The sequence below is a fragment of the Mobula hypostoma genome, chromosome 10 (assembly GCF_963921235.1).
Source record: "Mobula hypostoma chromosome 10, sMobHyp1.1, whole genome shotgun sequence".
Classification (NCBI taxonomy): Eukaryota; Metazoa; Chordata; class Chondrichthyes; order Myliobatiformes; family Myliobatidae; genus Mobula; species Mobula hypostoma.
Window position 1 is genome coordinate 51065510 of NC_086106.1, and position 15541 is coordinate 51081050.

At 43.6% G+C, this 15541-nt stretch overlaps 1 protein-coding gene across 3 annotated transcripts in view; it reads left to right on the forward strand.

Annotated features, from left to right (window-relative positions):
* LOC134352895 (sodium- and chloride-dependent neutral and basic amino acid transporter B(0+)-like) overlaps nt 1-14694 on the forward strand; it is a 91760-nt gene extending 77066 nt beyond the window's left edge. For 2 of the 3 annotated variants that reach the window (XM_063060479.1, XM_063060478.1), the window contains exon 13: nt 1197-14694. In XM_063060479.1, the coding sequence (XP_062916549.1) occupies nt 1197-1283 (87 nt within the window). In that variant the 3' untranslated portion in view covers nt 1284-14694. The remainder of the gene's footprint in view (nt 1-1196) is intronic. The other variant, XM_063060477.1, reaches the window with a different exon arrangement.
* The last annotated feature ends 847 nt before the right edge of the window (nt 14695-15541 follow it).

Here is a 15541-nt window from a genome sequence, read left to right on the forward strand (position 1 = left end):
CAATGAAGGCCAACATTCCATTTGCCTTCTTGACAGCCTGCTGCACCTGCAAACCAACCTTCTACGATTCATGCACAAGCACTCCCAAGTCCCTTGGTATAGCAGTATGCTGCAATCTTTTACTTTTTAAATATAATATGATCTTCCACTTTTCCATCCAATGTGGATGGCCCTGCATTTACCAACATTGCACTCCATCCTTGCCCACTCACTTAACCTATCTATATCTCTCTGCAGACTCTCCCTCTTCTCTGGACAATTTGCTTTTCCACTCAAAATAGTGTCATCAGCAAGCTTAGATACACTACATTCAGCCAGTCCCCTCTTCTAGGTTGTTTTTGTATATCGTAAACAGTTGAGGATCCAGCATCGACCCCTATGGCACACGGCTCACCGCTGATTTGTCAAGCAGGACCTGCCTTTGCTGGATCCATGCTGCATCTGCCTGTTGAATCCATTTCTTTCCAGATGCCTCACTATTTCTTCTTTAATGACACTTCAAGCACTTTCCCAACTTCAAATGTTGAATTAACTGGTGTATAGTTACCTGTCTTTTGCCTACATCCTTTCTTGAACAAGGGCATGACATGCACCATCTTCCAATCCACTGGGACCTGCCCAGAGACGGGAGAATTTTGGTAAATTATCACCAAAGCCTTCAAAAGATTTGAAACAGTGAGAGGGGAGTCTGTTTTACATTCTGGCAAGAGTAAAGTGTGAAGAAGCAACCCGTAATGTCTGATTAATGGTGGAGACCAAGGTTGTCTAGGTTTCACAAAACTGTGAGAGCTGTCAAGTTATGAGATGAAGCTGTCAGCTAGACAGAGCCCCCATTCCCCTCCAAAAAGAATGTCTCAAGTTTACATGGAGTAAGATGAAGAGAATCACCAAAGAAAACATAGTAATATTTAAGTGGAGCAGTAATAAAGCCATGAATGAGGGCATTGTTAAAAGCTTCTTTTCATTGGTTAGTAAAATGACTTTTGTAAACTGTTTAATTATTCTTTTAGTTTCTATAAATTCAAACTTAGAGTGGGTAGCTCTGTGATAATCATCAGTTAACCATTTGTAAATTCAATATAACTCAATTCGTGTCAGGATAAATAAAGGCAACATTTGATCAGGAATTTTATCTCGTTGAAAATGTATCATGTTTAAAAAATGCAACAGACATTCTTAAATATTTCTTTCCACAGAAAGTTTCTGCTGCTTGCAGATCAGCTCCTGACTGGGGTCCGTACTTGGAACAGCACAGAGAGGAAATGATACAGAACCAGAGCTGATCTTACCAAAACCACCATCTAAGTACAAATTCTTACCTCTACTGACATATCTGCTGTTCAGAAAAGATGTGTAGATCATGGCCATAAAGATCTATAGCTGTTCTGATATCTCACTGTAATTTCAATCCTTTCAGTAATTAATTAATTCCATTAATTTGAGTTATTCCAAAGTTAGTTGAAACAGCTTGCAGCTCACTGGAACATACATAGTCATCTGAGTACAGGGGTAATTACAGAATTAGATTCACCATGACACTATTTTTACCCCATATAACTCTTGGGGTTAATAAGTGGATCCCATCAATTGCTGGGTTTTCTTGAATTAGACACAGAGTATGGTAAAGTTGAAAGAATCCAACAGTTTATCATAACACTAACATTGATAGCATTACATTTGATGTGTCCCTTCAACTCATCTGAGACAATTCTACTTTCTGTTCTTCAGGACCAGTGTCATTTCTTAGTACTGTTGTTGTATCATTGATTATTATTGGGACAGCTTCCATTTCCCCATAGATCACTACAACAAAAAAAAAAGGCCCTTCCCCGCATCTGGCCTAGTTCCGTAAGCCTGCACATGGACAACAGCCCTCCATACCCTTCCCATCCATGTATTTACCCAAATTTCTCTTAAAAGTTGAAATCAAACCTGCATCCACCATCCCATGGCAGCCAATTCCAAACTCTCATTACACTCAGTGAAGATGTTGCCCTTCAGTTCCTCATAAATATTTCATCTTTAACCTTAAACTATGACCTGTAGTTCTAATTTCATCCATCCCAGTGGAAAAAGCTTGCTTGCATTTACCCTATGTATATCCCTCAGAATTTTGTATATCTCTACCAATTCTCCCCTCATTCTTTTACACTCCCAGGAAGCCATCCTTCTAAATTTTACTGTGCTCTTTCAATCTGTCATGCTTCGGTCTGATCACCAGGGGACACCAGAGTCCTCCAGGCACCGAAGCTCCTCCTTGCTGGAATTTTTGGTTGATTATTTTCATCCGTGTCTTGATTTAGAAATCAGACTGGGCCCATTTAGGTCCATCAAAGTTATTGCATTGAAAGTCATGTGCATACCATCTGCATTCAGGATCTGAAAAGGACGAGTCAGCTTGGCTTTGTGTGTGCAAGGTCCTGCTTGATGAACCTATTTGGACTTCAGCATGGCCTTTGGCTGGTGCAGAAGGGTAGGTCTCAAGGAACTTTTGAAGAGATAGTTAAATGGATTCAAAATTGACTTGGAGGTAGGAAGTAGAGGCTGGTGTCTGAAGGTTGTTTCTTCCAGTGGAGACTGGTGACTGGTGGCTGGTGGCGTGTGGCAGCTGTCAGTGTTGGAACTCCTCTTGTTCATTATTTACATGAATGATTTGGATGCAAATGCACAAATCTTGATCAGTAAGTTTATGGATGAAATGAAATTGGAAATTTATGTTTATAGTGAAGAAGGTTATTGTAAATTACAAGGATATCTTGATCAGTTAGGGAAGTGGGCTGAGGAGTGGTAAATGGATTTCAATACAGATAAATGTGAGGTATCGTTCTGAAAACTCAAACCAGTGTAGGACTTATACTGTGAATTGCAGGGCACTGGGGAGTGTAATGGAACAGAGGGACTGAGGAGTACAAGTGCATAGCTGGTTGAAAGCAGCATCACAGATGGACAGGGTTTCGAAAAAGGACATTTAGCATGCTGGCCTTCATCAGCCAGGGCACTGAATATAGAAGTCAGGATGTTACTTTGCAGCTATGTAGGTTGTTAGTAAGATTACACTTGTAATACATTATACATTTTTGGGCACCCTGCTACCTGAAAGACAGACTTGCAAGGTCTAGGTGATTACCAAGGGAACAATCACAGAACAGTGCAAATTAAAGTAACTACAAATCATAATGGACCAATGAAAGATGACTGTACAACTATTTTGACAATAAGAATATGAAGCTGCATTGTATCTTGTTCCCTAGCTTTGCCAACTTTCTCTACAGAAACCTTTTCTCTGTTTTGCTCATTTCATTGGTTCCTATGTGGACTACAGCAAATGGATTTATGACCCCAATACCAGAAAAGAACAACAACACCTTGACCTTCAGGCTGACGAGAGTTTGGAAATACAGTGTTTGTGTCTGCTGGGTCCATGTTTGGCAAGAGTGTTCTGTCACAATGGGGGGCATTGGGAGCAAGAATGGACCCAAATGTAAGACACATCTTGTGAGGTTAACTCAATTGAGTTTATTGCTCGATGCAAGGAGAGCAAAGCAGAAGCAGGAATAGAGTACAGGTCAAGGACTCAGGCCTTGGACTAGGCTGGGACTAAGGGTCTGGGCTAGGACTTGGAATCACGGACCGCCAGGGCCAGGACTTGAGACTTGGGTGCTGCCAGGGACAGGACTTGAGACTTGGGTGCTGCCAGGGGCAGGACTTGGTACCTGACCTCAGACCTCAGACTTGGATGCCGCCAGGGCCAGGACTTGGTACTTGGATGTCGCCGGAGCCAGGACTTGGTACTTGGATGTCGCCCGAGCCAGGACTTGGTACTTGGATGTCGCCAGAGCCAGGACTTGGTACTTGGATGCCGCCCGAGCCAGGACTTGGTACTTGGATGTTGCCAGAGCCAGGACTTGGTACTTGGATGCCGCCCGAGCCAGGACTTGGTACTTGGAGCCTCTGGAGCCAGGACTTGGTACTTGGAGCCTCCGGGTAGTGGCAAGCTCTAGACTTGGCCCAGGAACAGTAGACAGCAGCACTTGATTCCCTCCGGCGGGTTAACTGACGGACCCGCCTCGGCGAGGTAACTTGACAGGGTTGCTCTGGTGAGGAAAGACGACTTACTGGCACTCGCTTTGGGGGGAGACTAGGCTTGCTCCGGCCAGATGACATTGGCTCGCAGTACCTTTGGTGACTTTGCAAACGCTCTCGCGTCGAATGGCTGAAGGCTGGAGACTATAAACTGCTGGTTCAGCCGAGAGTAAATTGTCTCCAATCACCAAGCCCAAGGGCCACAGGAAAACAGGGAGCCAAGTGGAAACAGGGAGTCTATGATCTGGATCGTAACGCAAACAAAGTAAATTTAAAGGGACCCTGATCTGGACCATGACACCACCATTGCACTTCCTCATCGAATTCATTTATAAAAACCACAAAGAGCAGAGGTCCCAGAACAGATCTCTGTGGAACACCACTGGTCATGGACCTCAAGACAGAATATGCTCCATCTACTGCCACCCTTTGCCTTCTGTGGGCAAACCAATTCTGAATCCACATAGCCAAGTTTCACTGGATCCCATGCTTCCTGATTTTCTAAATGAGCTTACCATGGGGAACTTTATCAAAATCGTACTAAAATCCATATACACCACATCCATTGCTCTACCTTCACCACAGTGATTCTAGTTTATCATTGCTTATATAGACCACAGAATTGGATCACCCTACCCTCCTCCCAAAAAAGAATCCAACTTTCACAGTCATGGAAAAGTATCTTTAAGCTGGAGTTTATTGTTTTTCTTTCTTTATATTTGCTCAGTTAGAACAGTAGAGATGCCAGGTGGGAGAACTGTATGCTCCTCTTGCAGGATGTGAGAAGGCAGGGAGACCTCCAGTGTCCCTGTCGAATTGACCTGCAAGAAGTGTATCCAGCTGCAGTTTCTAACACTCCAGATTTAGGAGTTGGAGCTGGAGCTGGATGAACTCTGGATCATTCAGGAGGCTGAGGGAGTGACAGATGAGACATTGAGAGAGGTAGATACACCCAAGGTGTAGGACACAGGAAACTGGGTGATATCCAGGAAGGGGAAAGGGATTAAACAGCCAGTGCTGAGTACCACTATGGCCATCCCTCTGAACAACAGGGATACTCTGGGAGGATGACCTAGCAGAGGAAAATCACAGTGGTCAGGTCTCTGGCACTGAGTCTGACTCTGTGACTCAGACAGGATGAGGGGGAGAAGAGGTGAACTGTGGTGATAGGGAATTCATTAGTTTGGGGAACAGAAAGGAGATTCTGTGGATGAGAACGAGATTCTCGGATGGTATTTTGCCTTCCGGGTGCCAGAGTCTGAGACATCTCAGATCGAGTTATCAGCAATCATAAGTGGGAGGGTGCACAGCCAGAGGCTGTGGTCTGTGTAGGTACCAGTGACATAAGTAGGAAGAGTGATGAGGTCCTGCAAAGTGTGTTCAGGGAATTAAGTGTTCATTTAAAGGGCAGAACCTCCAGAGTTGTGATCTCAGGATTGCTACCCATGCCATGTGCTGGTGAGGCTGCAACAGGAAGATTATAGTGTTTAACACGTGGCCAAGGAGTTGGTGTAGGAGAGATGGTGTCATATTTTTGGATCATTAGGCTCTCCTTCAGGGAATGTGAGGTTTAAACTAGAATTGCAGGGGGATGGGAACTAGAATGCCTGAACTGTTAGTGGAGAGGTTGTGGAGGGAGCTGTTGTTAAGATCTCAGGCAAAGTCAGGAATAAAAAAGATCGAGCATAGTGCAGCTAATGTCCTGAGCTGCATACATTTCAATGCAACAAATTTCATAGGAAAGACAGTAGAGCTCAGGGCATGGATCAACACATGGAATTATGATGTTGTAGACTTGGTTACAGGAGGGCCAAGACTTACAGTTCAATATTCTGGGGTTTCATTGTTTTAGATGTGACAGAGCAGAAGTGATTAAAGGAGGAGGGTAGTGTTGCTAGTCAGGGAAAATGTCACGGCAGTGCTCGGTCAGGACAGACTGGAGAATATGTCTAGTGAGGCATTATGGGTGGAACTGAGAAATAAAGAAAGGTATGACCATGTTAATGGGACTGTATTACAGTTTACTCAGCAATCTGAGCAATTTAGAGGAACAGGTTTGTAGAGAGATAGCAGACTGTTGTGAGAAACATAAGGTTGTTATAGTAAACTGGAAAAACCTGCAGAAGCTGTTAATCCAGAGCAATACAAACAGCTGTGTACATACATCTATTGATGCTTCTGGACCCATCTTCAGTGATGTTCCTGGAATCACCGGGTGTTTCGGGTCTTTCAACATCATACAACCTCCTCCAGGTGACCCAGCCGGGGCAGATCAGACCCCAGCTTGTGTCCAGATGCCTAGCTACTTATGACTCCATGGCTCCCCTCTTTTGAGCCACAGCCATCTTGAGGCCCTCTCTGCCACATCGGTGGTACTGTGGATGGCTCTCCTCTTCCTCTCTCCCTCGATGCCCAAAATGCTGAAGGCTCTAACTAAAGAACGGGCTACGGATCCCCTACAACCAACCTCCACTGGGAGACACCTCGCCTTGCAGCTTCCTATCAACCCCTCCCTTCGCTGTTGCCTCCAGAATTTGGTTAACATCTTCATCAAACTGCTTCCGCGGTGAAGTCATGGTAGCTGCAGGCCATTTGATCTGCCTCCTGTTAGACTTCATGTTAGAGGGATTAGTTTGCAACACTTGGAGGTTCCGGGCACTATGGGGTGACTCCGGGCCTGGCCCCTCCTTCGTCTCACCAGGTTGGACACCTGCGCGTTGTGCTGCTCCTGCTCCCGCCAAACACTTCATCCTCGCTTGGTGGATCTTCAAGCCGCGATCGTTCTTGCAGATTTTGCCACATGCACACTGCTTTCTCATCGTCGTTTGTTCATTGCCTGGGTCTGATGTCGTTGTGTCCATCCGACTGGGGTGCTCATCCTACCCCTCTCTTGGGCACCCTGGGGGTATCTTTCCCTTAGATTCATTGTAGCTTTTGTGGGGGTCCTTTTGTGGAGGACACAGATTGGGTTGCCCGCCCATTCTGCCCTGGTTGCCGTGTCTCCGGGCTGTCACTGACTCTCCAGTCGTCACCACTCTTTTCGCGGTTGTCACCCAGTCTTTCATGGTTGTCACTGATGAACTCAGAGTGTAAGCTGTGTACATACATCTATTGATGCTTCTGGACTCATCTTCAGTGATGTTCCTGGAATCATCGGGTGTTTCAGGTCTTTCAACATCATACAACCTCCTCCAGGTGACCCAGCCGGGGCTGATCAGACCCCAGCTGTGTCCAGATGGCTAGCTAAATGCAGGAGGAACTCAGCAGGCCAGGCAGCATCCATGGAAAAAAGTAAACAGATAACGTTTCGGGTCAAAACCCTTCATCGGGAATGGAAAGGAAGAAGTCAGGATAAGAATGTGGAGGGAGGGGAGGAAGAAGTACAAGGTGGCAGGTGATAAGTGAAACATGGAGAGGCGGAGGGAATGAAGAAAAAAGCTGGTGAGTTGATTGGTGAACGAGATAAAGGGCCGGAGAAGGGGGGAATCTTACAGGAAAGGACAGAAGGCCATGGAAGAAAGGGAGGGGAGAAGGGCATCAGAGGGAAGTGATGGGTTGGTAAGGAGATATGGTGAGAGAGGGCAACAGGAATGGGGTATGTTGAAGGAGAGGAGGAACGGGGACAATGACCAGAAATTTGAGAAATTGATGTTAATGCTAGCAGATTGGAGGCTACCCAGATGGAATACAAGGCGTTGCTCCTCCAACCTGCGTGTGGATTAGTACCAAGAGGGAGATCAATGGGAAGGGACAAGTAGACAAGGGAGTCTGAGGGAATGATCCCTACAGAAAGTAGAAAGTGGTGAGGGGGAGTGAAAGATGTGCATGGTGGTGGGATCTATGGATAATTATGTGCTGGATGCAGAGGTTATTGGGGCCTGGTGTGACAGCAGGTGGATGGGGGTGAGGCCAGATGTGTGTGAAATGGAAGAGACGCAGGTGAGGGCAGCATTGATGGTAGAGGAAGGGAAGTCTCTTTCTTTGAAGATGGAGGACATCTCAGTTGTTCTTGTCTTTACAGTAGGTGATTTTAACTTTCCACATACTGACTGGGACTCCCATACTGTAAAAGGACTAGATAGGACAGAGTTTGCCAAATGTGTTCAGGAGAGTTTCCATAATGAGTACGTAGAATACCTAGTGAGAGATTGTGTGGCATTCAAGAATGAGGTGGGGCTGGTGACGAAAGCTTGTGCCATTAGTTTCAAAGTAAATATGCAAAAAATGGGTCTGGTCCATGGCTTGATGTTTTAAATTGGAGAAAGGCCAATTCTGATGGTATCAGAAACGATCTGGCAAGTGTGGATTGGGCCAGGCTGGTTTCTTGCAAAGATGTACTTAGTAAGAGGGAGTCCTTCAAAAATGAAATTTTGAGAGTAATAAGCCTTGTATGTCAAGTCAGAATAAAAGATGAATATAACAGGTTTAGTGAACCTTGGTTTTCAAGAGATATTGAGGCCCTAGTTAAGAAAAAAAAGAGATGTATAGGCAGGTAGGAACAAATGAGGTGTTTATGGATATAAAGATGCTGACAAAAAGATTTCTTGTGTCAAGTATTGCTCTCACAAGTACACATAAAAGAAGACAGCTCAAGCTGGGTCCAAGTTCTACGAGTTCACCTGTGGTTTGAGTCCCACAAAGAAAAAACAAGAAAAGAAGGATATAACAAGAAGAATTGGAGAGGACAAGAGCATTTTTTTCCCTTTTCTGTGTGTTACGTACCCCGTAACTGGGTTGCCAAACCAGCAGAAATGGATCACTCAGTTGGAGTCTGGAGTACTAGAACTAAGAAAGTTTTATTAAAGAAACAAGCAACACAGTAATCGAAAGGATAATAAATGCAACAATTCAACAATGATAACCACACATGTGCACAGAATTAAGATAACAGCATCAATCAAGCTCTATCGTTGTCTAGGGGTAAATGACCAATTTCAAAATGACTCAAAGTTCAGTCCAGTTTGTAGTTCAGTTCGCAGTAATCGTTGCCATGGCGGTGGACAACGTGGGGGAAGAGAGAGATAGAATAGGAACAACTCATCATTCAGAACGGCTTCACTCACAGACCAGCAAGATGGCTCACAGACCAGCGAGATGGTTCACAAACAGCTTTTGGGCGGGTCCTTGGTGATGTCACCTGAGGTCACCGACTGTGACCCCTCCTCCAGATGCGGTCGATCCTCTGCAGTGAACCCGGCACCCAGGCAAGGGCGGACACACACCGGGTTCCCGCTGATCGTACCTTTCCACCCACTCGTGAGAAGCGTACCGCTTCCAGGGTCTCGTTACCTCGGGTGGCGTGTGTGTCTGTCTTAGCGAACCTGTCCCTTTTTATCCCCCTGCTGGGGTATCGCCTGTCCATCACTTCAAACAGTTCAGGGCTCAAAGGGGGGAGCCGCTCCAGACAGCTCTTCCTCCCACATCCCTTCATTACACATCTCCAGACGCTGCTCCATTGTTCCTTATCTCTCCTTCCCCTGAGGGCAGGTGGCAGACCAACTGCTGATGCCACTGATGCTAGCCCAGGCCAGCAAACATCTTAATTTTATGTGTATTCTCGTAACATGTGTGAGTGTGAGTAAGAAACCCAATTACAAAGTGTGAATGCTGGATTAAGAATTGCCTGTCCTGGACCCTAAGACAGACATCCCACCTTGCAAGAACTCATTTCAGGGAGATAGCACCCCCGCCTCCCGCAACCGCATATCACCCCCACCCTCGTCGACCTCCAAGGGTGTATGTAATACTTTGTTCAGTGATTTTGTCTAATCTGTAAACCAAGTTGGGTATATGCAGAAAATGTGACATTAAGATATGTACATAAATTATATTATATTATCATGTTTATTCTATTACAACTTTAAGCAAGTCTACAGGGAGTTTGGCCTCATCATGTAGGACATCAATAGAGTAGCTCCTTAGCAGTTAGCCAGCTAGTTTAAATAACGTTAGCTACGCTAATGAACAAACAACGCCTGTTAAATTCACCTCAACATATCTTTTATATTTTACATCATGGCCAATAGAAAAGTCACTGTTGCAAACAGTGCAGCGAGAAACACTGTCATTATTTTTGAGGTCGACTGTAAAGCCCGTCCACAGAGAAAACTGATACGTCTACTTAGCATGAAGAGAGACCAATCAGGATGCTCGCTCTCCCTCTTCCTCTCAAAAAAATCAATTTCCTGGATATTGTATATAATTTGCGGGCATCAGCGAGCCGCTATCGATATACGGGAGACTCCCGGAACTTCCAGGAGAGGTGGGATGTCTGGCCTAAGGGGACTATGCTGGCATCTTGAGAAGTGGCTGGAATGGAATGTTTACAGAAGTGTGGACAGAAAAAGGAAATGTGAGAGAACTGTGGATGGTTTGCACATCTTCACTGGAAGGGTGAAGTGCGGAAACATTTAGATGAGTCCTGTAAAACAGCACTGAAAGTGATATAGATTTAGAGAAGGAAAGGACACAGAGAGGGTGGGCAAAGGGCAATTGGTCTACCTCTGTGTTCAGAAAAATAAACTGGTAGCAGGAGCTGAGGATGAGTGAGCTGTTGATTTAAATGTACCCTGAACTAATCTAACAGAAACTTTAATAAAATGTTTCCAGTGCACTGTAAATTGGCATAAGATACACAGTGTCTCACAGGCAATGATATTAATGAATGCATGCATAGTGTTTCTGAAGTATTCCAGATTAATCCTAGCGATGGGTACACCTGTCTTAATAAGTGTGATTGTAAATAGGTTGTAAATAGAAAAGTGTACTGTTACTTGTGTGGGATGCGAAGGGTTAAGTAGAATTGTGAGTGTTTCGCGACATTATCATTACTGAAGAAGTGTCTCAGCTCGAAACATTGACTATATTCATATCCATAGATGCTGTCTGACCTGCTGAGTTCTTCCAGCGTTTCCTGCGTGTTGCCTTGTCAACCTGCTTTGTACTGTTTGCATTTGGCTCGCGTGACCTACTTGTGACTGGTGTTATTTCTGTTTTGAAGCATAGTTTACAAGTTCGATAATGCTCTTCTTAATATATGGTTTTTACATTTCTTTGTTTTACATCAAAAAACATGGGGATGTGGCAGTGCACACGTTAGAGATACAAGAGTGGGCGTAGCTAGAATATTTTCAAATTCATTCCTGGTTCTTTTCTGATTCAACAGCAAAAGGTATCCGCAAGCAAAAGAGGCACTGTACTTGAAAGCTTTTCCAGTCTCTCCCCCATCTTTTTCTCTCTCTCCAACTCTTATCACTAATTGCAACCCAGTGTAAGAGAACATTCCCACTTAGACAAAGTAATGACCCCTTTGTACACCTTTCAGGATCTCTTCAAAAATGTAACATAAACTTTACCAAAGTTCTTTTTTATCCCCTAGTGGCCAGCATATACCTTATTTCTTGTGACCTTTGACCTTGGTTTGTAATTTAGAAACACAGCTAACAAGGAAACATTCTCCAACTGTATCTAGTATCAAGCATGTCCATCCATGAGCTTCTCCCAGTATGTACTCACACTAGGTTCACAAAACCTTGCTGTGTACTGATTTCCTTTTACTTTCTCAAAACCTTCTCATATCCCAGACTTTTTACAGCCTTCAAGATCTCTTCAAAATCTAATGGGGAGATCCTACTGATAGAAAAATTGCCTTGAAGCTGAGTGTGAAAGTCCATTTCAAGTATTGCTATCCAAATACACTCAGTGGTCAGTTTATTAGGTCCACCCTGTACTTAATAAAGTGGCCACTGGTTGTCTGTTTGTGGTCTGCTGCTGCTGTAGCCCATTCATTTCATGGTTTGACACCATGTGCATTCAGAGATGCACTGCTGGAATGCTATGGTTATGGCTATCATGGGTAATGTATTGTCTCTCTCAACCTCATTTTCCTGCCTTCTCCCAGTAACCTTTGATGCTCTTACTAATTAAGAACCTATCAACCTTCACTTTAAATATATCAAATGATTTGGCCTTCACAGCTGCCTGTGGCAGTGAATTCCACAGGCTCATCACCCCCTGGCTAAGGAAACTCCTCCTCATCTCTATTCTAAAGGGACGTCCCTCTATTCTGAGGCTGTGCCCTCTGGTCCTAGACTCCTTCTCTACAGGAAACATCCTCTCCACATCCACTCTATGTAGGCCTTTCAATATTCTGTATATTTCAATGAGATACCTCCTCATTCTTCTATACTCCAGTGAGTACTGACCAAGAGTAATCAAATGCTCCTCATACCTTAACCTTTTCAGTCCCAGGATCATTAATTCCTAGCATTACATCGCTGCTATTATATTCTAGTCTTCTCAACATTAATGTTAATATAGCATTTGCCTTCCTTACCTGCAACTTAACCTTTAGGGAATTATGCACAAGGATTCCCAAGTCTCTTTACACCTATGATATCTGCTTTTTCCCCCTTTCAGGAAGATTGGTACATCCATCTGGGAGGTTGGGATAGCTGCATTGTGCAGTAGACAATGGGGGCCCTATTACTGCTAGCTGTAATTCATTCTAACTTCTTGCCTGAGATTGCTCTGTGAAGTGATAGTGTGAAGAACCGTTGTCTTCATTATGATCCAACAGTCAACCTCTCTAAATGGGGTCAGCAAGGAATTTCAGGGGCTCTGTGCTATTGAAATTCAGAAATTAAGATTTGTGTTGGCTTTTACAGGACAAAATGGGGAAATTGTTGAAGTTGCAGCAAAGCATTGGGTTTAAATGTTATGCTAACAAAACAGGGAATAGATATGTTGTACAGCTTCTTCTATGTGTTGAAGTTCAGTAAGGCACAGTCAAGATGATAAGCTGACAGAAACAATGCCCAGGCACCCAGGCTAAACTCTTGTTTATACAGCCTTTCTGTTCAAGCTTGAGAACCAAGGTCACCGGGCACACCAACGCAGGATAAAGATGCAAATGAAGGATTGTTTTACTAATTCTTGAGTTTGTTTGGTGTTTAACACATTGATTTAACTGGTTATTAACACTTGAAGTATGTATTGTGATTGGTACTGAAAAGATGGGTTTCAGAAGTGCACAATATTTCTATTATCTGTTATCTGTTATCCAGCTAGTCATTTTCTGTTTCAAAATGGCATTTCTTTGTTCAAATTTCAGAAGAGCTTGGTAACAGGAACCAGACTGTTCTCTTTGTGCACAATTAAATAAAGTGTGATTGAAGCAAGTTGTCAGAGTCTAGCCAATCGGCAACGGCACGGTGACTAGTCACCCACTACTTTACTTTTCATCTTTCCCACAAAGGGCCCATGTAATACAACACTTCAAACATCCCATCATTCCTGATGTTCTTACTCCAAACCAAACAGGTACTAAGTATCTCCCTCCTGGTAAACAAGCTCAGAGACTTAGACCATTGCCGTAAACCAAGCCATTAACTAACATACTATGTGCAACAACCTCTGATCATGTAAATTAGCACGTCACTGATGCTGCACAATTCCTGCAACTTGTTCATAACTGCAATAGATCTAAGCAGATTTCCTGCTGGTGTGGTTCTTGTATTACTTTGTTGTTTTCGCAAACACTGAACTTTCACTAACTTGTACAAAGCATTAGACAAAATGTAGTCCTTACTGCCAGAATGTTTCACAGAACAATATGAAGGTAGAAGTCAATTCTACTTCCTCTCCATTAAATCCACACACAGAATTTCTGATGTTAGCATTCTGTTTCAACTTCTCTGTATGTGACTACTCTGTATGACAGACTTAACGTGTTGTGATCATAATCATCCCAACTTTGCCTTCAGAGCAGAAGTAAATTAAAGAATTCTTGGCAATATATCAAACTCCCTTCATCACTGTGCCTAAATTCTGGATTATCTTCAAAGATTCCCCACAATCCAGGTCACATTATTCTTTTCATAGCTACCATCAGACAGAATTAGAGAATCCTGAAGCTCCACACCACCAGGTTCAAAAAATAACAACGACTTCCCTTTTTGACTATTTGCACAATGATAATCACTACTTCAGTACAGTAATGCTATGGCCACTTTTTGGGTGGCAGGGTAGAGATACATCTCAACCAAAGAAGGTGTAAAATGCCTTTTCACTCCGCTAGCCTGTAGGTCACCGGTCAGGGTCATGTAAAGCCATGGAAGCAGGTAGTGGATGGTCGTATGTGCAGCTGGTGAATATCACAAGTCGTGGTTATGCAAGCACTGATGCCAAACAGACAATCACTGAAGTGTTTTAATAATGGCCAAGGTCACCAGTCTTGTAAAGATACTGCCCAGAAGAAGGGAATGCCAAACCACTTCTGTAGAAAATTTTCCAAGAGCAATCACAGTCATAGACCATGATTACCTAGTACATAATGATGACGATTACCATTTTACATCACAATGGACATTATTTTCTAATTATATTGTATGACTTTATAATTTACATTGATGTTTTTCTTGTGAATGTTGTCTCTGATACAATGTGCCTGTGATGCTGGTGTAAACAGGCTTTTCACTGCACCTGAAGAAACATCAAATTTGTGCAAATCATAATAAACTCGACTTGGGTTTAACTTTGGGAATTTCCTGCACAACAGCACTGTTGGAGCACTTTTGTGAAAAAAAAAATCTGCAGCAATTCAAGAATCCAGCTTACGATCAACTTTCAAAGTGAAATTAAAGATAACCAGTTGAAGAGACACTTCATCCCTCCCAAATGGCAATTGAAAGGCTGGTCCCTTGCATGCAGGAGGCAGTAGATATTCATAAAAAAACAATCCTAACCAACTCAGGATTTCAATAACCTGAAGTGGAACTGCAAGGTCCGAAGGGCTGATTGGCTGAATGACTTCAGCAGGGTCAGCATCAGAGGGAACACAAGCTCTTGTTGCCAAAACAGAATACTGCAGATTCTGGCTACAGGTCTGCAGCCCTTTGTGTGGCCCATAGAAAATACTAGAGTTTCAGCTGATTGTCAACATGTTGGAGGTAGTGTATGATGGCAACTGTGCTGAACAGATGCTGAAGGGCAACTTCAGGATGAAAACATTAGTAAGAGGTAGTGACAGGCCATAATTGCCTGAAGATGTTCCTTTGCTTCTAGGACCAAGAGGAGCCTGTGGGTGTGGATCCAGCAGAGATATCTGAATATGTCTCATTGTGTGTGTATATAGAAAGGTTGCCTGGATGTATCAGCAGTGGATGAATGTGTGTGTGTAATTTTGTATGTGTTTGTGTGTGTCGTGTGCGTGTGTTTGTATGTGCGTGTGTGTGTATATGTGTGTGTGTGTGTGCGTGTGTGCCTGTGTTTCTGTTTGTGTTTGTGTCTGTATATGTTTATGTATATGTGTGTGCCATGTTTGTGTGTGTGTCTGTATGTGTTTGTACGTATTTGTGTGTCTGTATATATGTGAGTTCTGTTTTGTATGTGTCTGTGTGTGCCTGTGTATGTTGTTTCTGCTTGTGTGTGGGTGTCTGCATGTGTTTGTGTGTTGTGT